The sequence below is a fragment of the Lynx canadensis genome, chromosome F2, assembly GCF_007474595.2.
Source record: "Lynx canadensis isolate LIC74 chromosome F2, mLynCan4.pri.v2, whole genome shotgun sequence".
Taxonomy (NCBI): domain Eukaryota; kingdom Metazoa; phylum Chordata; class Mammalia; order Carnivora; family Felidae; genus Lynx; species Lynx canadensis.
Window position 1 is genome coordinate 37906594 of NC_044320.2, and position 27421 is coordinate 37934014.

Consider the following 27421-nt stretch of genomic DNA (forward strand, 5'->3'; position numbering starts at 1 on the left):
TTTACATTATATACATGTTTTGTTGCTTTGATTTTGACATGATTTATGACCATTCAGATTCATTCCTTCAAATTCAGAACAGTTCTCTTCTGATCATAAACTAATACTTAAACTTTTTTAATAACACATTTCAAAACATACTTCTCTTATTACCTCTTTTCCAGTTATATTGCTCAGAAGCATTTTGTTAGTCTGTAAAGTTATTATATAACTTAATAACTATCATATGTATTAACAATGTATTATTTTTGGATATATCTCCATAACTCTTTTCTACTGCTTAGTTATTATTGCTCCATGTTCTTCTCAGTATGGCACCAGCATAATGGCTCTAAGTTTAGGAACATCAATTGTTTGTCAATGAGAATGATATCTTATACTTTTTTTTTTTTTTTTAGAGAGCAAGAGAGCAAGCATGAGTGGAGGAGAAGGGCAGAGAGAACAAGAATCCCAAGCAGGCTCCGTGCTCAACACGGACCACAGTGTGGGTCTCGATCCCACAGCCCTGGGATCGTGACTGAAGCTGAAATCAAGAATTGGATGCTCAGCCAGCTGAGTCACCTAGGTGGCCCAATATCTTACACGTTTTCATCATGACAAATATTTTAACATTCGACTTAAAAATACAAACTAGGGGCGCCTGGGTGGCGCGGTCGGTTAAGCGTCCAACTTCAGCCAGGTCATGATCTCGCGGTCCGGGAGTTCGAGCCCCGCGTCAGGCTCTGGGCTGATGGCTCAGAGCCTGGAGCCTGTCTCTGATTCTGTGTCTCCCTCTCTCTCTGCCCCTCCCCCGTTCATGCTCTGTCTCTCTCTGTCCCAAAAATAAATAAACGTTGAAAAAAAAAATTTTTTTTAAATAAAAAAAAAAATACAAACTAGTCAAACATAGTATCTTCAATACTGCCTTAGAGCCATCAACTCAGCCACATGGTGCTTTCCTCAGTTGTACTTCCGTGTGTTGGATACTATCATAACACACCAACTTTGTTAGAATAATTTTACTTTCATCAGTTTTAACAACACTGTAATAAATAATAACAATAAGCAAATTCCCTTGGTTTGTAACATAAGTAGTGACCTCTTTAAAGTGGAGTCTTTATATAATGGATAGTCAACACAAAGGTATTCAGTGCCCGGTATCAAATCATTTAATAAATTAAGAAACACTGAACATGAGATCAAGTAATTTACACAAAGATTGGGTTCCCAAGCTAGACCTGGAATTTATGAGTAACAGCCTGAGAGTTACAGATACATTTTTTCATATAACATTCATCTTTTCTTAGCGATGCTCTATCACTCCATGATATTTCCTAATTCTCTTTGGACTTGACATCAAAATGGTAGTGGAAAGGAGATGATCAAGAAACACAATAATTATTAACAGTTTTGTTTATAAATAATTGTGATTCAAAATAATACACAGACTGTATTTTAGGAAAAAATGTAAAACTTCTACACACAAAGGATATAATACATAAAATTTACCCCAGAACAGCAAATATGTGGAGCGTATTTTGTTACTCTTAAACACAAACACATTTTAGACTTCACTTAAAGTAAATAAACTAATCACTATTAATATATATAAATGAGTTTGTATTTTTAGGAATCTGAGTATATGTGACAAACATATAAGCAAAGTATAATCATCTAGGTCTACGTGTTTAATTTTTAGAAATTTTAAATGCACAGTATCTAAATACGATCTTTTAAGCTACAAACTTCAGAGGCTTACTTCAGAGGCTATAGTCATTAAAAGTAATGGATAAAGTTGGTCAGTAATTAAATTGATCACATCTCCCTGAAGGCCAAAAACCTAATGGATGACAACAGAGCTCAACATTTTCCAGCTGCTAAGGAGTAAAGGCTTTCAACATTTGGATGTATGCAGGCATCTTATTTTCCCAGGATTTCAAAGTCCACATGCAGGCTGCTGTTCAGCTATAATAAATGAGTAATTCAAGTAGGGCATGACTGCTTCTTGTATTAACTTGATAAAGATGTTTCACTCCAAATGCATCAACAGTTGTGTTAAGTCATCCCTTTCACAGGCTGAGACTTACTTATGCTATGCTTTGTTAACAATGAATCCAATAATAAAAAAAAAAGGTTTACTAACGTCTGCATTTGTTTTTCTAAGGCTAAAAATCAAGTTGTACTTAATAATTAACTCCAAGCTAAACCACATAAAAACTAAATACAATCTAATGGTCCCAATACTTATTTTAATTTTAAAGCTTTGTCTCAGAAAACAAAAGCAGTACTAACAAGTACACCAAATATTTTTTATTTTACAATCACATTATAAAATAGAAACATTTTAAATACAATGTTTTGATTATAGTTACCTGAATATACTAAAATACTTTAGAAAGAAAATTGCTTTACCATAAATATGTACTAAACACTTTCTAACAGAAATTACACATTCTACACTTCTATAAAAATAGGGACTGGGGCGCCTGGGCGGCTCACTCAGTTAAGCGTCTGACTTCGGCTCAGGTCATGATCTCCCAGGTTGTGAGTTCAAGCCCCACGTCGGGCTTTGTGCTGACAGCTAAGAGCCTGGAGCCTGCTTCGTATTCTGTGCCCCACTCTCTCTCTGTCCCTCCTCTATTCACACACACTCTTTCTCTCAAAAATAAATAAACATTATAATTTTTTTTAATTTTTAAAAAAAGAGGGACTTAAACTAATAATTACCAAACATTTAAAACAAAAGATAGGACAATTAAAATACTTGTAATGCTTAAACAATTTTCAACTCATATGCAGTCTATTATTCCAGATATAAATATCAATCCCTCTTTGAGAACCCTTTGCTAATATGATTAAATCCTTCATTCTTGATTCAAATTAATGCCTCTCCTCTATTTTCAGATAGTACTTTTCACCCAATCAGTTGCAGCATTAGTTGAGCTTGTTTTTAGAATTAGCTGTATGTGTATACAACTTAATAGAGCTCTACTGAATACCTTTTTTTTTTTAATGTTTATTTCTGAAAGAGACAGAGTGCGCACACAAGTGGGGAAGGAGCAGAGAGGGAGACACAGAATCCAAAGCAGTCTCCATGATCTGAGCTCTCAGCACAGAGCCCAACAAGGGGCTCAAATCCACAAACTAAGAGATCATGACATGAGCCAAACTCAGATACTTAACCAACTGAGGAACCCAGGTGCCCCAGTGAATACCTTTTTTATCAGTCTCTAATGCTGTCGTGCATGCAGCTAGTAGCCATAAACTGAATAATCAATGATTTAGCGTCGGTCCGATTTTCTCCATAGTCTTTGCTCTTTCATACAATGGTTAAGAGTATGATTTTTAGAGTCAAACTGCTTAGGGCTCTACTTAAAATGCTTGGAATAATACCTAGCACATAGGAAGAACTAGCAAAATATTAATATTATACCAATTGCCTCTATCACCCTAAATAAAACCTGCTTTTTGTTCCTTCATTCCTCATCTCAGTGAAAGGTGCCCTACTGAGTACCCAGCTCTCTAAAGTAGAACACTGGGTGATTGCCTACTGTGTGCCCTTTCCCTTAGCCTTCATCTTCAATTAACTATCAACTCCTACTGATTCCAACACATTAAAATCTCAAAAATGTAACTCTTTTCATTGACATTATCCTTTTCTTCATTCCAACATTCTCCTACTTGATCTCCCTTGCCTCCTGGCTTTTACCCTCACCCAGCCTGCTCCCTAAGTTGGTTTCTAAAGCATAAATATGACTTTAAAAAGTTGCAATTGCTCCCTTTAGCCTTCAGACCAAAACCTTTAAAATGGTTTTCAAGGCCTTTCATAACCTAATCGGGCATTAACTCTTATCATCCTCCTGTTCCATTCTAAGCTGCCATTCCAGGGAACTTAGTTGCATTTTCCTGAAACCTAATGCATTATTTCTCCTCTAGCTCATAATTAACTTCTCATCTTGGACATGACTGATTCCAGGAAATTTTTCCCAAGTCTAAGTAAAGACTTCCTTCAATGTGAATTCACACTACTTTGTTTTATAACAATGTTTAAACTATCTTTTAATTATATACTTTATAAATCTCCCTCAATGAACTATAAGTTCATTAGTCTTTTTCATCTTCATATCCTAAGGTTCCAGTACAAAGTAAATACATGCAGAATGAGTGAAGATAACTACTTATTTACCTGAAAAGGGCCATTTAAATGAATATACAAAATAAAAAGAACATAGGACAAGAAGACAGTCTGTCTGATCTCTTCCACTCACTACCTATTTGACCCTGGTGATATCTGACCACCTGAAAAATGTTTGCTTTATTCTTTTCTATGGACTAGAAATGATCTTCAAAGTTCCTCTCCCTTAAAATATATGCATTTACACAGGATTAGTAATTAAAATCTTATTTTAAAGTTAACTGGCAATTAATGATTTAATAATATCAAACTGAATTAAGAAAAAAAACCTCCTACCCAGTAAACTCTAGTTTAACGTTGTCTATTTTTCCTTCCTTCTCCATTCAGTGGCTGCCTATCACCCTGTCAGTTTTAGGCCCATCACTACCTTTCCTCCCCCAAAGAGTATTATTCACCAAGCTGTGCCTGCCTTTCATCAATTATAACTTATTATCTCATAAAATTTCATGCTCACATATTGGAGTGATGAGGGAGCAAAAGGCAAGCTGAGGGCAAAGCACAAGGGAGTATACCCACTCCCCCCCAGGTGGGATAGGTGTGATATTCCTCAGGCATTCCTGGCTGCTCAAGGACACAAGAAAGGACAGAAAACAAATGGTTAAACTGATAAAGTCTCCATCAGTTTACAAATATCTTAGTAAATTATAAGAAAAAGGTAATCTTCTCAATAGCCTAATCTCCAGAAACCAATAGACAGACTCAGTTTCCTGGAACCCCAGTATCACCCTCCCCTCCATGTGATGTCGGGAACAAAGGCAAGAAGGAAATGGTAGGTAAAATTGTATGGAAACCAATTTGACAATAAATTTCATAAATAAATAAATAAATAAATAAATAAATAAATAAATAAATAAATAAATAAAAATTTCCTTATAGCCTGCAGCCCTCTGACCAGTACTTGAGGCAAAGGCAGGGTTAAACATTTCTCTAGGAACCCCCTATAACTTAATGTTAACGTTTTGACAGAGGGAAAAACAACTTAGCTTGACAAGAGCTAGGCCTTCAGTAATCTTTGAGTCTTCAGCAAGGAGTTTGGAAACTTCCCTTTTGACTTTATCTCCCCCAAGTCCATGGTATCTAACCAGTTACCCTTCACAACCCCAGAGCAGCTGTTCCTGCCCACAGATCCCATACCTGTACTTTAATAAAATCACCTTTTTGCACCAAAGACATCTTCAAGAATTCTTTCTTAGCCGTCAGCTCCAAACTCAAACCCCACCATCACCCCAAAACCTCATCAGGAGCATACTGAAATTCCTGACTTTTCTTTTTCCTGTCACTTCCTATCCAGACTCTCCAAGAAAATGTTCTACTCGCTACTGGAGTCCAGAATTAATCCTAATCATAAATAATAATAAGTAACATGTTAAGTGGGGAAAAAAAAGAACAAGAAAACTACAGTTAACCCCTGAACAACAGGTTTGTACTATGCAAATCTATTTATATGTATTTTTTTTGACAAATACAACCCATAAAAGAATTTTCTTCTCCTTTTGATCTTAGTAACATTTTCTTTTCTCTAGCCTACTTTATTATAAAAAGTTAATATGTGTAACACACAAAATGTATGTTAACCAACTCTCTGTTATCAGTAAGGTTTCCAGTGAAAAGCAGGCTATTATTAGTAGTTAAGTTTTGGGGGAGTCAAAAGTTATACATGGATTTTCAACTATGTGGGGAATCAGTGCCCCTAACCCCTGTATTATTCAAGGGTCAGCTATACTTGGAAATGAGGGTAAAAACAATAAAAAACAACACTGCTACCAACTTCTGATGTCACAGAAATGTCAGTAAATATCTTTAAATGTCTCTCTAAAAGCACCTTTTTACTGGGTGCTTGGGTGGCTCAGTCGGTTAAATGTCCAAGTCTTGATTTTGGCTCAGGTAACGATTTCAGGGTTTGTGAATTCAAGGCCTACATGCAGTTCCGTGCTGACAGTGCAGAGCCTGCTTAGGATTTTCTCTCTCACCCTCTTTCTCTGCCCCTCCCCTCCTTGCTCTCTCTCAAAATAAATAAACTTTCAAAAAAATTTTTAATAAAAATATCTTTTTACAATTCCATTCTCCTAAGTCAACTTTTACCTTAAATAGAATAATTTTAAGTATTAAGTTTACTGATTTATTTTTTCAATAAAGTACTATCTAAAGTACTGACTACTAGTTTTCATTAAAAGTTTAGAATATCTCAACTTCATTGTTGACTTTAACAACAACAACCAAAAAATTCGGGGTGCCTGGGTGGTTTAGTCAGTTAAGTGTCCATCTCTTGATTTCTGCTCAGGTCATGATCTCACAGTCTGTGAGCTGGAGCCCCTTGTCAGGCTCTGCTTAGGATTCTCTCTCTCCCTGACTCTCTGCCCTGCCACTGTTTGTACTCTATGTCTCTCAAAATAAATAAGGAAACATTAAAAAAAAAAAAATCTTAGTTGGCTTTGGATTTTAACCATGACAATTCTTTGTTCTTACATAAAAATGCATTCAAATATTTTAAGGAGGTAACTTTCAAGTAAATACTTAAATCAAAACTCACTGAAGGTTTGGTTTTGTACTATCCCAGAGAGTTGAGTAATGATAAAATTTCAACTATATTTAAAGAAAAAATATATTTTAATTATAAATAGAAAACAAATTATAGGAAAAATTAAGTGATTTTAAACATTTTAGTCACTAGACTAAAACTATTTAAGGAGAAATGCAAATTATACTGTCTTGAAATCTGGTATTTTATTCAGATATACACTAAAACCCTCAAGGCCTTTTTTTTAATTTATGTATTTATTTATGAGAGAGAGAGAGAGAGAGAGAAAATGAATGAGCGGGGGAAAGGGCAGAGAGAGAGGGAGACACAGAATTCAAAGCAGGCTCCAGGCTCTGAGCTGTCAGCACAGAGCCTGACATAGGACTCGAACTTACCAAGGGTGAGATCATGACCTGAGCTGAAGTCGGATGCTTAAGCGACTGAGCCACCCAGAAGCCCCCACAAAACCTAAAACTAAACCGTAGGGGCGCCTGGGTGGCTCAGCCAGTTGAGCGTCCAACTTCAGCTCAGGTCATGATCTCGCAGTCCGTGAGTTCGAGCCCTGCGTTGGACCCTGTGCTGACAGCTGGGAGCCTGGAGCCTGCTTCGGATTCTGTGTCTCCCTCTCTCTCTGCCCCTCCCCCGCTCATGTTCTGTCTCTCTCACTCTCAAAAATGGTTAAAAAAGAAAAAAAAAATGAACTGTATATGCTGTGGATTTCAGGGCACATAGGTACTTTCAAATTTAAACTTTATTTAAATATTAAAGTTTATATATAAAAATTAATGTGCAAGAATGCATACTTTAAGCAAAACAATAATAATGAACAACTCAGTTGTAAATAAGTGCTTTGGAAAATAAGTATTTTAAAATATTTATGTTTGCAAAAATACATCAACTATCATAGAAGAATACAAATATGAATGAGAAAGGACTCAGAATCACATCAAGCAGCAAGCATTGACAGTCACAAAATTTAGCAATTTTTCTATGAACATAATACATGAGTGTGTGTGTATATATGTGTATTGGGGGGAATATTTAAAACTAAATTTATCATATGTAGGTTTATATTTTTATAAGCTTTTAATTGTGAATACTTTCTGATATATGTATTTTCTATTGGCTGATTTAAAAAATGTTCTATGGATATACTCTATTTTATAATTTGCCTACTATTGGACCACAAAGATGACCTATGATTATTATAAATAAGCTGACATGAATACCCTTAAGTTTTAAATACAATTCTTTAAATGGATCTTTGATTAGTCCCTTATAGTCTGGAAATGGATTATAAGAAATGACCACTCTTAAGTTCCTTAATAAATTTTTTTAAATTGATTTCCAGAGAATCTGTACCAATTCACAGTCCTTCCAGACCTTTATGAAAGTATTCATCTCATCAATTTCTCAGTTTTCAGTTTTACAATTTATCAAATACCAATTTCACAGGTTAAATAGTGTTCCTTTTTAAATATCTATTTCTTTAGTTATTAGTTTCAAGGTTTTCATGTGTTTATCATTTGTGTCTTACTCTTGTCTCCTTTGGACATTTTGCTGTGGTGAATTTCTATTTTTGTTTTTGTTATTTATCTGTAATTGAGCTCTGCACAACTTTGTGTAGTATATGCTTACAAATACTTTCACATTATTTCAGAATTCTATCTGGTCAGTGGAAAAAAATCACAAAAGACATAATTTTTACATTTGAAGAGGCCCCTTCTAGCTTCGATAACACTACATAGAACACTTAATTCTCATAAGCAAAATGCAATATAACAAATTAGCAAATAAAATTAAAATGTTATAATCAAGAATGTTACCTCTGTGAAGTTAGGGAACTCCTCCTTCTTATACACACACACACACACACACACACACACACACACACCCCTATACCTAAAGCAGTACCTGACACAGAGTACATATTCAAATATTTTCTCTATGAATACTTTCCACGGAGAAGCTTTTTAATAAATTAGAACACATTATTTACTTAAAAATCAGTTTAGAACATTTTATTTACTTAAAAATGAAACGCCTTTTTTTCTAGAAAGTTGTAGGTATTGACAAAGCACCTGGCTGAAGAGACCTTTATACGACAAGATTTCAAAAGTTAACTCAAGTATAGTCTACAGAATTAGCCCACAATTATTCAACAATCACTACTTTTGAACATGAGGAAACTGTTACTTCATCACTGCCCTCTGCCGGTGGCATTATTTCCCTTTAATTTTCCCTCCATGTATTGAATCTCTGCCTCACAAAATTACTTTTGACCTGCCTCTATATTTAAACCACCCACAGCTAAAAATAGCCTAGCCATCTGGAATTTAGTAAGGCTTGTAAGAAAAAACTTGTGCTTCAATGAAAAGCTTTGCATTGTTTTGAGTACACTCCTCCAGGTTATCTGAGTCTGATTCTATGGAGACTCTACACATTTCAGTGCCTTTAAGCTTTCTTACAAATCTGTACCTTGTACATAACTGGTAACAACGCAAAATAATTATTGACTATAGATGTAAATAAATTCTGTCAGGTAGAAGTTCAATAGACCGCCCTTCCCCACTATGGAAGAAGCTGGTTTTGTGTCCATTTCCAAATTTATTGCAGCATTACTGATCTATAAATGTCTGGGGTTTTTTTTTTAATTCTCCTTGATCTGGTTGTAACATGTACCTGGTTCTTTCATTGATAATGATGCTAGTAATCTTTAACATTTGTCTATTTCATATCTATACAAGGGTCACGACTGTACTTTCTTTTCCCCATTATTCTTTAACAGGCTGAAGCTAGACTATATCCACCCCAACCCCCGCCACCACCATCCACAGACCAATTTAGCAATACAATGATGTGGGCCTGTAGATAATAAGGCTATCCCCAAATGGCAAAAAATCATTGCCTTTGAACTATCCTGTATGTACCAAATACGTATCATGTACTTGTCATGATCACTGCCCTTAGGAATGCCAAGTTTCTCATGAGGAAGGAATCCTATAAACAGTTAGGACTGTTTGTCATGTGATATGTATGGTCCAAGTGCTACTTAGAAGGGAGTTCTTGATTGGGAAGAGAGAAAGTAAAGGAGAAGAATAAAGGCTAATGTCAGAGGAAGGTGAAAAAAAAAAAAAAACAAAGACTCCCAAAAAAGTGCTTAAACTCTCGTACATTAATGGATAGCTGACTTTCATCATTTATTCACAAAACAAAGCAATGGCATAAGGATGATTCCTGTGTATACTGTATTGACTAGAAGAAATGCAAAAGCTATCTGTAGAATCAATCTTGTTCTAGAAGGGGTGAGACAAACAGGGAAGAGTCAGGTAGTAAACACTGGTGTGAATTTCACTTCTAAGTGTTTCATAAGTCAATTCCTACTGGTTTACTAAGGCTTCTATTCTTTTTTGGCCAACATGGCAGCTACCATACAGCCAACTTTAAATCTGGATAGGAAATGCAAAAACAAAAATTCACTTTGAAAACATATATTCTAAAATATAAACTAAAATGATAATGTTATCTTTTTGATTCATATAAAAATATACAAAACAGGGGCGGTGCCTGGGTGGCTCAGTAGGCTGAGCATCTGACTCTTGATTTCAGCTCAGGTCATGATCTCATAGTTTGTGGGATTGAGTGCAGGCTCAGGGCTGAACTGGAAGCCTACTTGGGATTCTCTCCCTCTCTCTCTCTGCCCTTCCCCTGCTCGCACTTGTTCACTCTCTCAAAATAAATGAACTTTAAAACATATATATAAACAAAACGTTACACATTTAAACTTTTTTAATGTTTATTTAATTTTGAGAAAGAGAGAGAGAGCACGCACACAGAGGAGGGGCAGAGAGAGAGAGACACAGAATCTGAAGCAGGCTCCAGGATCTGAGCTGTCAGCACAGAGCATGACGTGAGGCTCGAACTCACAAGCTGCGAGTCATGACCTGAGCTAAGTCAGATGCTTAACGAACTGAACCACTCAGCACCCCCAAAACATTACACATTTAATGGTGATATTTGCTTGAAGTCCATTCAATCTGAAACACCTCTTGTACAGCAATTTACTATGAAGCTACTACTTCTTTACTTTGCCACTTTTTTTACTATAGAGGCAGTAAAAAATGCAAAATTTTGACCTTGTGCTGTAAATGAAGGAAACAACTGGTCACTAACAGTCTTAAAAGGTATCTCCCATTGGCTTGCCTCCAGAATCTGGGACCTTTCAAAGAAACAAAGTAATTTCCTGCTGCTATTGAGCGTGTTCCTGTCTCCTAGCATCATGGCATCCAGGAAATATTTCAATCAGGGAGAAGGTTAGATTCTGAAGCACAATAAAGGATTCACTCCCAGCTTCAGAACTGCACACACACAGGTTTACAGCAAAGAAAATTTTTAAATGAATAGTCATCAGTTGGATGTAGACAACAAGGTGGGAAAGAAGACCCAAGAGAAAAAAACCTTAAGTTTTGAAGAAAAACATGATTAAAACAGGGTACTTTCTAGACACAGTTATACTATGAAATATGTATCAGCTCTAATATATATATGTTTTAAATATATTTGGAAATTCCCTTGATTACTATCGGAGACAGAAATTTACATTTCTTCTACCTGAAAACATTGTGTTGTGCTATTACAAGATATCACTTAAACTTTTCGAAAAATAATTATGGTCAAAACGCATTTGGCAAATACTTTACCAAATCTTTCATTGTGTGTGTGTACATGTATGTCTAAATGGAAAAAAAAAAAAACTTCAGTAATTAGTAGGATAAAAAAATTCTCTACAACACAAATGCAACATTCTCAAAAGGCTGTGTCCTGGTAACTATCATAATCCTTTACAAATTGTTTATATTACGATTAAAAATCACTTTGCTCCTATATTCCCACAACTAGTTCGTATGGTAAAGAGATCAGTAAACTTACTTTTATGCGTAACATCTTTAACATTTGCTCCCCTTTCTGTGCTTGTGATTAAATGTAACATTTTGAAATCCCAAAGTTCTGAGAAAAACATAAATCCTTGTCTCACAGCTGCTGTTTGACTCTGGAAACACATGCATTTTCTTTTCAAGCATCTACCATCAAAACTCCCAAAGGGCTTGGACTGGAGAACACCTGCATCTCTTCATTTAGTTCCAATAACAGGGCCTAAACTCCAAAATTACAAAAATAGACGTTCTGTTCAGCTGTAGTTACATTTTGCCCCTAATTCCCGTGAACAAAAATGCTAGGAGCATGAAATCATTCAGGCAAGCTCTGTCATCAAGAGGATAAGATTTTTTGCACCAGAAGCCCAGTGGGAACATGATAGAAAACTGGCAACAATTACAGATAAAGTACATAGTAAAGTCCTTGGGGAGGAGAGAGGAAATGTAATAAGATAGATGGGTATAATTTTTACACATTTATGCCCAAACCACAAATGTGAATTGTCTTTAATTGCTACAATATATAAGCATTCTTACTCATGTGTCCTGTCAAAAATACTAAAAACATAACTTCAAGGCAATTCACTTAATTCTATATTATAAGGAGAATTTTTTGGAACAAAAAAACATTCCCCATAAATTAAATTTTACAATCTAAAGTACTGCCTCCATTTTAGAAACTCCTTAGCAATTCACATTCTAACCAACCAACTTGAATGGTGAAATAAGATTGTGTGTGTTTGCTGGTATGTTTTAATCAAGAAAGGAAACGACCCACCAATTTAACTGAATTTCCAGAGACAATAATTTTAATTGTGACTTTCTTTTCCAATAACAGTGATCAAAAGTTGCTTACATTTGATGGGTAAAATACAACTTTTAATACAGGACAACCTAGCAAAGTTGAAAACTTTGTGTTTATTTCTCAAACTGATTACACTGGGGAATAGGAACATTGGCTTAAACTATTATATTTAAATGACATTTTAGGACGAACACTTGTTTTTCATTATTTTAAAATAACATCATAATCACGTAATTCTAGTTTTCTAATCTTAGGAAGAAACGTTTTTTTGTTGTTTTTTTTTTTTTTGCATTTTATATATAAAAGCAAAAACAGCATGTTCATCCTACTTGTACAAATAACTACAGTCAACCAGATACTGTCAAAGGTATCTTCTTTACTAACGGTGGGGCAAAATCAATTATATGAAATTTCACAGAAAAAAAGTGTCAAGTTCTTCATGTAAATTCATAAACTAATATAGATACATGAAATATGAAAAACTGTCTTAAAAGTAGTTTGTGTGAAGAATAATTCTTGTTTCCAGTGGCACATAAACTCAAAACAAATAGTAACTAAATAGAAGTTCACTACACCAATCTGGGAATATACTCTTCACTTTGTGCTATGTGGAGGATTGTGTTAAATTTTAAGAGAGACATTTTCAAACAAGTAGTGGAAGTAATCAGTGTGGCAATGAATCTCAACACAAATCATATGGGAAATGACTAAAATAAATTTATTATGTTTAGCCTGGACTATTAAGTTTGAAAAAAAAAGCTTTTATGGAACATCTACCATATGCAGGAGGAAAAAGAAGGAACAACTGAACTAGTGCTGAAATTTACAGCATTAAGAGGGAAAATAGTACCATTAATTGAAATAGTGAATAATGGAGTATGAAATGGGGTGGAGGGATTACATTGAGTTTAGTTTTAAATGTGTTAGGCACCATTAAAATATCCACAGGGAAATGGTCAAGAAATTGTTGAAATTTGGAGTCTGGATCTCAAAAGAAAAGATATAACATATGGTTGGTTGCTAAAAACAGTACTGTTGATTACAACATACAAGTTTAAAGGAGAGGACCAGTAACAAAATCTCAGGAATGACGAAGGTATTAAGGAAAGAAACATACAGTAGTCCTCCCTTATCCATAGGTTCACTTTCCATAGTTTCAGTCACCCACGATCAACCACAGTCCAGAAGTAGATGATGCTCCTTCTGATATCCTCACAATGTCAACAGTAGCCTGATATCACAATGCCTGTATCATTCACCTCACTTTGTTTCATCCCATAGGCATTTTATCATCTTATATCGTAAGGATGAGTACAGTACAATAAGATTTTCTGAGAATGAGACCATATTCGTAAAATTTGTATTACAGTATATTGCATAATTGCTCTATTTTATTATTACTGTTGTTAATCTATTATGCCTAATTCATGACTTAAACTTTATCATATACCTATGTATAGGTAAACACATAGTATATATAGGATTCAGTATTATCTGCAGTTTCAGGCATCCACAGAGGGTCTTGGAACATATCCTCAGCAGATGAGGAGGGCTACCATATTTGAGGAGAGACACGAAGATGGTTCAACAAGGAGAAACAAGAAACCACACTGCTCTGGTGTCAAGAATTGTGAGCCTAAGATTTTACCCTACCACAGTTATGAATGATGCAGAAGACAAGAGACTCCTGCGTCAAGATAAAGGATTTTATTATTCATGGCACAGCAAGCAGCACAACTTTCAACACATTTGCATCAGTTCCCTCTGCCAAGTCTCACAGAGGTGACACCAAAGATGTATCCAGACTGAAGTCTGCACATGCAGAGCGATGCAGGATAAGAGATGAACCGTGAGTTGAAGAACCAAATCTTTTATAACGCACAGTTAACATACCCTCCCCACTGGCTGCAGAGGGACACTAAATCTATCTTTCCAAGGCTGTTGACTACACAAACATCCTTGAATAGACAGTCCAGAACAAAGGACAATCAGTGCCACCATTCACAAGATATGCAAAAATCCAAAAGACCTACAGAGACTCATCTCCTAACACCTGGAGGCCAAGAAAGACTAAGGTTTCAACAGAAACGGTAGGGTCATAGGGTTAGTTCCAACAACTAAAGAGGATGAATACTTAGAGTGAGACATAAAGTAAAGAAAAATAAGTTTTGTCAGGTATATTTAAGGCTGGTATATTATTTCATGTCGTAACACTAAAACTAGACCAAGAAATAGAAGGTACAGTTCAACAGAGGATCTAATAATAATTAGAGCTGCCTAACAAAGAAAGACCTGGTAGATATTCTCTCTAGTGATAGATATGTACATAAGCAATAGAAAAAGGAGGGAGAAACATAGGGAGAGAAAGAGGAAGGCTGTTAATATTTATTAACGGATTAACTACTTATCAAATACGCTCATACGCTTGACCATCTGTCATAAATGTTCATTTCTTCATTCATTCACCAAATGACTTCTCAAAGCATTCCCTATGTCAGGCAATGTTAACTCCTAGAGACAAAATGATAAGCAACTAGTAACTAACTCTGTCCTCATGTAACTCACTGTCAAGTGGTGAAGAAAGATAGCATTCAAACCACCCAACTATGTAAATATATACTGTCATTAAGTGTTATGAAAGAGAAGTACAGTGGACTATAAAAATGAATGTAAGAGAGCTACTTAATTGAATTGGGTGGTGGGGAATGGGGGAAAGGAGTATCAGGGAAGAGTTCTTGCAGAAGTAGTAGTTGAGCTATGATCTTAAGACTGAGCTAGAATTAAACAGGTATAAGGTTAAAAGGGTAAGGGTAATTGTGAGGATCCCAAATAAGAAAGACAGCAATATCCAAAAGCACAGTCATTAGTGAGACACTCAAAGAAGGCCAAAAGACCTAGAGCACACAGAGAGAGGGAACCACATAAAAGTCCTAACATTGACTTAGAAATTGAAATGGAAGACCTCTAAGTTCCTTTGATTCTAAATTCATAGAGTACTTTGTAATCATTTTATGTTCTTAAATAGCAGACACCTCAAAACTTATTCTGACATTAATACCAAGATTAACAAGGACTCAAAACTTTTCAAGAAGCAGAACTGCAGGGCACCTGGGTGGCTCAGTCAGTTGGTTAAGCATCCAACTTAGGCTCAGGTCATGATCTCATGGTTCCTGAGTTCGAGCCCCACATGGGGCTCTGTGCTGACAGCTCAGAACCTGGAGCCTGCTTCAGATCCTGTGTCTCCCTCTCTCTCTGCCCCTCCCCTGCTCACGCTGACAGCTCAGAACCTGGAGCCTGCTTCAGATCCTGTGTCTCCCTCTCTCTCTGCCCCTCCCCTGCTCACCCTCTCTCTCCCTCTCTCAAAAATAAACATTAAAAAATTTAAAAATTAAAAAAAAAAACAGAACCTGCTATAAACCACAGGCAAAATACAGCGTATGAAGAAGAGCCAGTCTATATTTAAAAGACAGGGGGAAAATGTTTAGAACCCATCTTCTTAAGATATTTTACATACATCAATATGGTCACCAAGTGTTTCTACCTCTGAAGGAGACACAGAGCATCTTATTCCTCTACTTGATTCCTAGTATCTATACAAATATAAGAAAATGGAGTGTCATTAACCAGTTCCTGTGAATACTGACAATACAGAATGTGGGCTGACACAATGGACTCCCTCAAAAGCCTTCAGCTACTTCACTGCAATCAGTCAAGTAGAGACAGCAATGGGGGTGGGGGGGTATATGCAAAGGGAGTTGCTGAGGCTTCAAAGACAAAGAAATGCTGTGGCATCATTAAAGTATGCCTCTTTTGACAGCGTTTACTTAGTATGAAATACGGAAGGAGCTCCTCAAAGTGAAGGACTTTTAAGGGCTAAGGTCTGCAGTGTTTAGTAATTTGGACCCTAAGGTTAAAAGACAAAATGATAAACAGCTTAGGACAGCGGGAAATGTTAAGTAGTTAGAAGCCCCAGATAAAGTTCACAGTCTGACCTGTTAAGCACTTGGACAACTTCTAGGTCTCTACATGCTTCTCTTAAGAAACAAATAACATTTGCTTTGCTGAAAACAAACCTGTTTTATAAACAAATAAAAATATATATATGAAAGTTATTTTTAAATTGTAAAGTAACTATTTTTATAATGAGTTTTACTAATACCATTAGATTTCTTTCAGTCATATTAATACCTAATTCCCATTTCTAAAAAGCTGTCCATTCCCTCAGATTCTGAAATCTAAGTCAAAAAACTCTCTCTCTAGGTGCCTGGCTGGCTCAGTCAGAAAAGCAATAGCGTTGATCTTGGGGTTGTAGGTCTGAGCCCCACATTGGGTGTAGACATCACTAAAAAGGATTCTGCCTCTTTATCCTAACCAACCTTCTCTCAAAACTTACTTTCTAAATTTTTTTAGCGTTTTTTAAAATGTTTATTTGAGACAGAGAGAGAGACAGAGAGAGAGAGAGAGCACGCACACATGGGTGGGGGAGAGAGGGGGGGGACAGAGGATCTGAAGTGCAAAGAGGGCTCTGCTGACAGCTGAGGGCCCAATGTGGGGCTCGAACTCACGAACTGTGAGATCATGACCTGAGCCGAAGTTGGAAGCTCAACATACTGACTTTTATAATATATCCCAAACATTTGCTGGCCACTAGTTTTAATCCCCACCTTCAATTTGGGAGCATATGCTAAGGGCAGTTGTCTTCCACACATGATGTTCAAAAGCCACTTACAATGATCACCAGACACCACCAGAATACACATTTTGTCTCCCATCACCTGGCTGATACTTATGACTCCATTTTCAAATATTTTTCACTCAAATTCTATAAACCTATGGGAAACGTTCATTAACAACCTCACCTGGAAATCTGTGAAACAGCAAGGATTACTGTGCTTCCCTCTATTATTCAACTAGAAGTATTTAACTACCCAGAATCTTTTTTTAAGAAACACTGTAAAGTATTTTTATAATGAGTTTTACTAACACCTTAAGATTTCTTTCAGTCCTTTTTTACCTAATTATGGTATTAATTAATATTAATACCTAATTCTGACTCTGTGTCATTCCCCTTAGGTGCTCCGACCTCAAAAACTAAAAGGTAAATGTAATCATCACTTACTTGTTCATTCATTCATTCATTCATTCATTAAATATCTGTTGACAGCCAACTATATGCAACATATTGTTCTAGCCACTAGGAATACAGTAGTAATCAAAACAGACAAAAACTCATGCCTAAATAAAGCATAAATTCTAAGAGCAGGAAAAAAAATCAACAAGAGAAATCAGCAACATATATATTATGGTAAACTATGAAAAGTTCTAAGAAAAAGTGAAGAGTAGAAAAATAATATGTGTCTGTGCCAGTGTGTACCTGCACCTGTGTTTTTAAGAGAGACAAAATTTGCATACAAGGGCCATGAAAGTACTTGCTAAAAGGGTGACACTTAAGTAAATAAATTTTAAATGAAGAAATAATTTATTAACAATCCTTCAAAACTTTACTGAAGATTTGTCTACTCCTGAGTTATACATACACAGACACATCTCCATCTCCAATTTAAATCTTGTTACAGGAACAAAAGATTAATCAATACTATTTTAAAACTAGCTTTAAAAAATAAGTCTTCTCATTACCATATCATAAATACCATTAATGTGGGTGGCAGTTCCAAGATGGATGACAAATTTAAATTTAAAAATACCCTAATTTAACTATGTAAATAGTTTAAGTAAAAACACATTACACTTTAGGATTAAAACATACCCAAAAAAGTAATTTCAAAGCATCAAATACATAACCACATTAAAATTTTACACACAAAGCCAAAACATATCACTAAACATAATACTAATGTCGAAGATTAGGCAAAACCTCTTACAGCAAGAAAAAACATAAAACTTTACCCTAAAATATCATAGGTATAATTTTTTAAATCATAGTTTACTATTAGGTCTAAATAAAAGGTTAGAAATGCAAATACATTTTTGTGACCCTAGAAATGTGTTTAAATTACAAAAAAAAATAATATAAATATTGTCATGAGAAAGATCAGATTATAAGCTTAACTGATCAATTCTAACTGTGTATATGGCAAAACAAAAAACAAGAGGGTCCTCTCCAACTTAAGAATATGTGGTAGATTTAAATAAGCTTAGCCCCTTCTTAGACATCAAAATTCTAACTGAATGGTCCAGTCATTTTAATAACATTTTAATAATGTTATGATTTGAGAACAAAATCTATCAAAAACTACTATATGGGTAATTATTTTAAAAAATTCACCAAGCAGCATATTCAAGGAACATGATTAAATAGGCATTTTAAAAAGCATAATGTTTATTTAACCACCAATCCCTTTTCCCTAAAACAGAAGTAAATGACATAGGCTAAATTTGGCCCAACCCTTGTTTGTGTGAATGAACTTTTATTGAAATACATTCCTATCCACTCATTTACATTTTGTGTACAGCTATTATTATGCTATAACAACAGAAGTCAATAGCCAAAACAGTGACAATATAGCCCACAAAGCCTAAAATATTATTTGGCTCTTTATTAAAATGTTTATCAGTCCCTGCCTTAAAAGATAGGTCAAATCTTTTATCCATATGCACAGTCTTAGTTGGGGTTGGGCCTCATCCTCACATTTTTCATTTGGGTTCCATACCAACTTTCACCAGGCTGAAACTTCTTTTTGAGGACTACTGTCTTCAGAAGTATGCGGACAGGGGATTCTCTGACTCACTGTTGAATACTAATTTGCAGTTTCTAATGTGCATGCCACTCAGCTGGAAATGCTACTGTAACAAAATTCATCTTTCAAATATTTTTCATGTCCTTGTGCACTGCTTCTAATATTTGCCTCCATATACTCTGTCTAGTTAGTTAATTACAAATCTTTTCATAGTTTCTCCTTTCAACTCAGGGCAGCAATGCTTAACATTTTCTGTAAGTTGTAATACTTGTTAAATATTAAGACAGTTCTACTCTTTGGCAGCTATTTGAAACCACTTCCTCACTAGCCATTTAATTTTTAATTGGCACCCCTTACCCTTTTAAGAATCTGTATATAGCAATTTTATTTCTAAACTTTTTGACCACTTTGGCTTTACTAACCACATACTGACTAACCAAATTCGTGGCTGATAATGGCCTCTACTTATCTTTTTTTAATCCTAGTCTTCATTGATCCTTCTGGTATCTCCTCTCAATAGAAGAGGCTTTGCTATATTCTGGGGTTGAATAAAATAAAATCAATTCTAGGCAAAATGTTACAGGAAAAAAATATAACTCTAAGAAATAGTATATTGACCTCAGATTTTTTTTCTTGATTCCACTATCAACATCTCTTTCTTTCTGCAAAACTAGAGATAAGGCCCAAACCCCCAATTTTAATATGGCAAATGATGGGTCACAAAGTGATACTACCTCAAGGAAAAATATTTTCTTTCCAATGCTTTAAATTTTTTACTCTTTTCTACCTATTACATGATATGGTATGTTTTAAAACTCAGTTGGATTTAATAGATATGAATCCAAGATTGTTACAACCTACAAATGAAATTATTTCTCATATAAAATAAAATCATTATTGTTTACAAACACATCATTTATCAAAAATGATACAAAAACACTTAAGTTTCAAAGAGCACAACCGCAGAGAGTATCCCAATGAACACAAATTGGTTAAAAGAAAAGTCCTTTTTAAAAGCCTTACTGGAAAAGGAAATGCAAAATAAGTAAATAATGATAAATTTGTACTCACCAGAATTATGGCAGTAGTCCATATACTGTGGAACTTGGACTGTGAAGGCTATCAAATCTGGAGCTAAGAGAGATTCTGGCTTTCTACTCTCATTGAGCCATTTGCTACTATGAAGGTCTTTAGTGTCAGAAGGACCCTGAAGCAATGGAATCAACTTCTCTTTTCCACTGTCACCTGAGTAGAAACATTAATGAAAAAATTCTTATATAAAAATATAGGAGTAGGGGTACCTGGGTGGCTCGGTCAATTAAGCATCCAACTCTTGATTTTGGCTCAGGTCATGATCTCAGGGTTCCTGAGTCCAAGCCCCACATCGGGCTCTGACAGCACAGAACCTGCTTGGGATTCTCTCCCGCTCCCTTTGCCCCTCTCACGCTCACGCGCACACTCTCATGTTCTCTCTCTCTCTCTCTCAAATAAACTTTAAAAAATATATATAGGAGTAGCTTGAGGATGCTTGATCTTAAAATATACTATCATAATACAACATTTCAGTTATATTTGGTTATTTTATCTATACATTTATGTTCTAAAAAGTAGGACTAATAAAGTTAAAAGCACTTTTAATTCTACACCAAGAAAGTCTTAATATTTAGCTAATGAATGTAGAACATTTCAGATAAGACTATAGAAGGAAACAATTTGAACATACTGTATTCCAAATATCCAGCAAAATCTGTACCTCTTTTTAAACTTACCTAGAAGTTTAGGTTGCACTAAAAAACTTAAATTACAAGTAGTTTATGGAAAATATGAAATAAAGTATTGGCAGGATGAAGAACATTACAACCTTAAACTGAAAAACAGTTGTGTTATCTGTTTATTATACTAACATTTTAATTTAATTTTAAGTGTCATATATATCTATACTTCCTATCCCCCCCCCCACCGCAACAGTGTAAGAGTAAACTTAATTTTCTCCCTCCTAACCATTCTCCTAACTATACAGGGGTTTTTTCCTTAAATAAAAATTAATTTATACAAATAAAAAAGTATCATCCTGGCACAATTAAAAAAAAATTTTAAGTAAAAAATAAAAATTTAAAACCTCTGATTCATAGGAACAATGAGCAAATTCTTGTTTCAGTAACGCTCCTTGTAAAATGCAAGGCCAATTCTCCTATACAGGCAATAAAGTTTTACACGGTCCAGCTGCACATACCTGGGGCTTTGGCACAAATTTTTATTGATCCCATGGTCCCAGAGGCACATTTGACCAATGATGTGCTGCAGTACTTCAATTCAACATTCTGGATTGAGCCCTCAAGAGTTGGCAGGGGATTCTTAGATTTCACACCTAATAAAAGAAAACTGCAAATGTACTAGCCGATTGAATTTAAATAATTTTTATACTCCTTCACCAAGGCATTTAAACTTAATTATACTTTAATTATCTGCCTCAGATGTTCTTACAGTATTTGTGTTAGGTTTCATAGTTTAGCATTTAGGAGGTGAAAGGATGCAATTTTAAAATAAATAGTCTGAACTCTCATAACTATACCTATGTAGGCAGCTTTTGATTAGTCAAGTTCAAGAAATACGAGTAAATATTTTAAACAAATATTTGCTTAAAAAACAGAACAACTTTAAAATATCATATTTGGTTTTAAAATACAGAGTAAGAGACTTATTTGTGAAACAAATTTAACTTATAAATTGAATTTCATCTGGACAGAGACATTTAATTTAAACAGGAAACATTCAGAGTAAACAGGATCCTCAAACTATCTTGGTCAGGTAGAATAAGGAGAGACAAACAAGACAGCTGGAAATAGCTCCTGGGTTAAAATACAATAGCTTAAAAGCAAAACTGACATACCATGTGCATATAAGAAAAATCAAAGGTATTCTGTATCAATTAACAAAAAAGTAGATATTAACATCTCTACTATGTGCTACTTAACAAAGGATATTGAAGCACAGAAGAGAATAATTACCATAATATAAATGGTAGGGAAAACTTAATTCAAAAGGGAAAAACTCATTTTGGCCTAACGTCTAGGTGACAATTAAAAAGGCAGAGGAACCTTAAGAACTGACAATATTGCAAATCACTAAAATGATAATAACGACAAATCCTAATCGACTAACATTTACTGAGGACTTACTCTGTGTTATGCATGTTATCCTATTTAATCCTCACAACAGGCCTATAATAAAAATGTTTATTAACCTCATTTTCAGATTAAGATACATTGGACTGCAGGAGTTAAGTTTTGCTCAAAGTTCCCCACTAGTAAAAGAGCTAAGGTGTTTAATACGATTTGATCCCATCAGAGAAGACTTTACATTCATTTTGCCTATATTCATGAACATCCACCAACATAATTTCCCTTCTTTTCTACATTCCACATTTTGATCACTTATAAACTATCATTCATCTCTGAAACTCTTTTAAGCAGAACAATGTATGAACAATTAAGAAAACCATAAATTTTCTGTGATAGATATGTTAAATATAATTCTGAAAACTTTTATCTCAATTTAAGTATGTTCAAGAAGCCCCATAATCTTCCAAGTGTCTTCCTGAGATGTAGCCCAAGAATCTGCAGTTTAACTAACACACTACATGATTTGCAAATTACAAAACATCATCTTAAACACCTTCTTACATACGAACCCTCACTTCAGAAGGACCTATTAATTTACTAAGTTCTATGTGGTTGTTATATAAATGTGTATTGATTGGTTGCTACTTTCCAATATTCACCACCTCGGATGTTTCCATTTCAAGTGGTACCAATTGGCCCCAGAGCAGGACTCTAAAACGTTGTGTATTTATACAGTCTTCTATAATGTTATTACATTTTTATCAGATTCTCAAAATCTATGACTCTAAAAGCTAAGGAAGTATCTCAGAAAATTAAATGATGCCAAAGTATTTATATAAACATCGTCATAGTATTAACAATAGTAACAGTAGTACTAGTTATCAGAGCACCTAACATTCACGGAACACTTACTAAGTGTCAAACACTATGTCTAGTTTATTATTTTATTTATCATCAAAACAAAACAAAACAAAATCCTGAGGTGACTATTACTCTTCCATTTTATCTATGGGAAAACCAAGACTCAGAGAAATAAGGGTTTTGCCAAGTTTCAAGTCAGAGAGTGACAAGGCCTAAATCACATTTCTCCTTGTAAGAAAGGAGGCTGAGCTACCCTACATATTTAACATCTATTGCAGTTGTGGGAAGTTATTAGTAGATAATTTACCCAGGTCTAATCATTACGGTAGATGAGAGGAATATAAAATGGAATGATATCCTCTTCTAGCCCTCAAGTGCCCACAGTGAGACTTTCATTCTATGCCAATTTTTCAAAACATATAAAGAACCTAGATAATGGTCAGCAGACAAGAGCTACTGAAAGATTCTCTCAAGGGTTGCTGATGGTGTTCAGAATGAAAATAATTGAATTAGTTCCTGGTAGATATAAAAGCAAAAGAATATGAATATGCCAAAATGGCTTTGTTTTTAAATTATTTTATATCATTGTTTCTTGTACAGTTTACAACATTTAGGACTTATCTTAAATCACAAATGGTACAGAAACCCATGGGGGAGGGGAAGGAAAAAAATTAAAAAAAGAGGTTAGAGTGGGAGAGAGCCAAAGCATAAGAGACTCTTAACAACTGGGAACAAACTGAGGGTTGATGGGGGGTGGGAGGGAGAGGAGGGTAGGTGATGGGCATTGAAGAGGGCATCTTTTGGGATGAGCACTGGGTGTTGTATGGAAACCAATTTGACAATAAATTTCATATATTAAAAAAAAAATCACAAATGGTAGGTCTTTTGTTGTTGTTGTTTTTAATGTTCATTAATTTATTTATTTTAAGGAATCTCTATTCCCAACATGGGGCTCAAACTCGCCACCATACATCAAGGGTCACATGCACTTCTAGCTGAGCCAGCCAGGTGTCCTGACAAATGGTAGGTCTCTGTTAATATCTAATGCATACTTATATAGTACTCTTATCGGAAGAAGTTGCCTGGAACCTCTTCTGGTAAGAATCATATATATATATATTATCTTGTTTTAGACTATCACGAACTTAGTTTACATTTTTATGATTACATTTCTCAAATCTTTCAAAGCTTGTTTTAAAAACTACAACATCATTATGCATAATTTCTCAAGAAAATCTTTTTTTATGAAATAATTTGTTTTAAATGCCGTAAGTTCAGATTTAAAATAATAAATTACAGTCATCTCTTGATGGGCTTCAACAATGAAGAAAAGCTACTAGAAAAAAATAATCTTGTTAATGAAAACCATGGACTTGGTGATTATGATATGCAAGTACATAGGTATATCCATTGTAACAAAAGTACCACTCTGGTGGGAGGTGCTGATATAGGGAGAGGCTGTTGTGCATGTGTGGGTCAGGACATACATGGGAACTAACTTCCCCTCACTTTTGCCATGAACCTGAAACCGCTCTTAAAAAAAAAAAAAAAAAAAAAAAGTGTGGTTTTTTTTTTTTTTTAAAGTTTATTTATTTAAGTAATCTCTACACCCAACATGGGGCTCGAACTTATGACCCTGATCAAGAGTCGTATGTTCAACTGACTGAGCCAGCCAGGCCCCATCTAAAAAAGAAGTCTTTTTTTTTTTTTTTTTTTTTTTTTTTGAGTAGGCTCCTGCCCACAGGGAACCCAATGTGTGGCTTGAATTCACAGCCCTAAGATAAAGACCTGAGCTGAGATCAAGAGGCATACAATGGACTGAGCCATCTAGGTGCCCCAGAAAAGTCTTAAAAAATAACCTTGGTTTCTTTCCACTCTACCTTCAAAACCAAAATTTGTAAAATGCCCAAACGTAAGCACTAGGAAGGTGGAAAGGAACACAGAGCACATTCATTGTGTCCTACATGAATGATGCTTCCTGAAAGTGTAAAAAGGAATTCTCCCCATGGTGAAACTAAAAGAACAAAAGCTCTGAAACTAAAAAAGCATGGCTTTGGATAGAGGCAGCATTAACTAAGTAGCAGAGTAATCACATAGCTAAAGGCAAGCCACTATTTACTATTGCTACATATGGAGGCCAAAGTTTTGTAGTTACTGTTCAAGGTATTTAAATCAGAAATTACCTGAACTTCACACAGAACTTAATTTAGAGAAGAGCTGACATGAGTCAAGAGGACAATCACAAAGATAATGACAGTATCTAGCATTTGAAATATTCCCTTCACAGAGCACTCTCGCATTCATTTACTCAAATGCTACAGTCATAGTCCACTAGAAGATGAGGAGAGGGAATCCCTAAGACACAGCAAGTGAAATATAATTTTACACTGTATACACTATCAATGAAAGAATCTAAAAATAATACTGAATTTTTTATTAGAAGTTAATATAATATAATGCACTGTTATTTCTTCTCCTTGTAGTACTTTTCTGGAAAATACCAACTTGTAACACATATTCTTAGTCCTGTGGTACACCATTAACACCAATTATTTTTCCACCAACTTCTTGTCTGCCATAATTCTTCCATCCTCCCTGAGACCTTAACCCTCAGTGCCAACTCTCCAAAGTTCAGTAATCAGCTCATGATCACTCTTGTAACTATTAAAAGATAAACTAATGAAAATGACCCACATATCTGTGTGTATATCTAAGTAAAAGTTTAAGGAGTCAAACTCCACATAAGTTTAACTATATTGCCTCTATTAACCACCACTAAAAAACTGTTAAATTTTTTTAGAGCCTTAAACCCACAAATAAATAAAAATGAAAAAAACAGTAACTGAATAAGAGCTTATTCAAAGAGGCAAGAGCTATCATCAAAATTTTGAAAGATGAGTATTTGAAGAACAAGTAGCAACAAGATGTGACTTTGTTCCATTACCCATGGCACTTTTTTCTATTCTACTAAGAAATAACTTCATCTGTAGTAACCTCTGAAAAATTAAAAATTAAAGAAACCAGGCAATTCAGAGGGCAGGAATGCAAATGAAGCTAAAAGATGAGCGGCTGAAAGTCCATCTAATAGCCACAGATCCTTTCCCCTAAACAATACAGTCATGCAACTACCCCACACTCATCCTGGCAAGACTAACAGTTCACTACGGAGAGGTTAAACCAAAAGGACTTTGGACTATGGAATATAACCAAAGAAAAGGGTGCATGTTAAAAAGAGGAAATTGTCTAAAAATCTATATATAGTATATATACTGGATGATGAGATCTTTTTTTTCTTTACTCTCTAAGAACTCTCAGTGACAGACTTATAACCTTCAGGAAGGAAATGGAAGGATTTCTCTCAGTGGAAACTGGCCAGTCCAAGAAAAAAGCAAATTATACTCGTAGCTGATTATTCCCCAACAAAAAATAAGTAGCATCCAATCCCCCTACAATGACACCAGCATCAACAAGCTCCAACCTCACACACAGATTTAGTAATTTATTCTAAATATAAAGGATTATCAGATATGTGGAAATCACTATAAGAGGTAGAGATTTTAAAAAACAAATAGAAAGCTGGGGTAAACCAACAAAGCCAAAAACAAAACTCTTAGTAATAATAATAATTACCATCCTCAGAGAGAATACAGAAGATACAACAAAAATAAGATGTTTCATTAAAATTTTCAAAGAAAAAAATAGCCCTTAGAAATTAAAAATATGATGTTAATTCTCCTTAAATAGAAAAACTGGAAAAAAAGAGTTGAAGAAATTTACAGTATAATAAAACAAAAAATCCCAAGAGATTGAAAATGGGACATAAATGACAATAAAATGAAAGGATCATCACAAACAAGCAAATATCTAAAAATCAAAAGTTGCAAAAAGACTACTGAACAAAATGGAGAAAATAATCAAAAAAATAATTCTAGATTTCCCCAACCAGTAGAACGAAAGTGTCAACTTACAAAGGTATACCATAAATCCATCAAAACAAATGAAAAAGCATACCCAGAGAAGCCCACCACCTGTAGAGAAGTTCCTAAAAGCTCTGAGGTAAAAAAGCAAATGCATAAAAATAGAAACAGATGACATACAAATATACAACATACAATCAGAATGGCATCAAACTTCTCAAGAGCAATAGTAGAAAACAAGGAGACAATAAAGCAATGCTTTTAAAATTCTGTAGAAAAATTATTCCCAACCTACAAGTCTACAGACAGCCAAACTATCAATCACATATGAAAGCAGAAGAAACATTCATCAGACATACCAGATCTGAAAAACAGCTTACTTCGTCTGCTGG

At 34.9% G+C, this 27421-nt stretch overlaps 1 protein-coding gene across 2 annotated transcripts in view; it reads right to left on the minus strand.

Annotated features, from left to right (window-relative positions):
• The window catches only part of VPS13B (vacuolar protein sorting 13 homolog B), an 820834-nt gene that overhangs the window by 547729 nt on the left and 245684 nt on the right, over nt 1-27421 (minus strand). For both annotated transcript variants that reach the window (XM_030304021.2, XM_032591891.1), the window contains 2 exons: nt 21363-21497; nt 20201-20374 (listed from right to left, as the gene is read on the minus strand). In XM_030304021.2, the coding sequence (XP_030159881.1) occupies nt 20201-20374; nt 21363-21497 (309 nt within the window). The remainder of the gene's footprint in view (nt 1-20200; nt 20375-21362; nt 21498-27421) is intronic.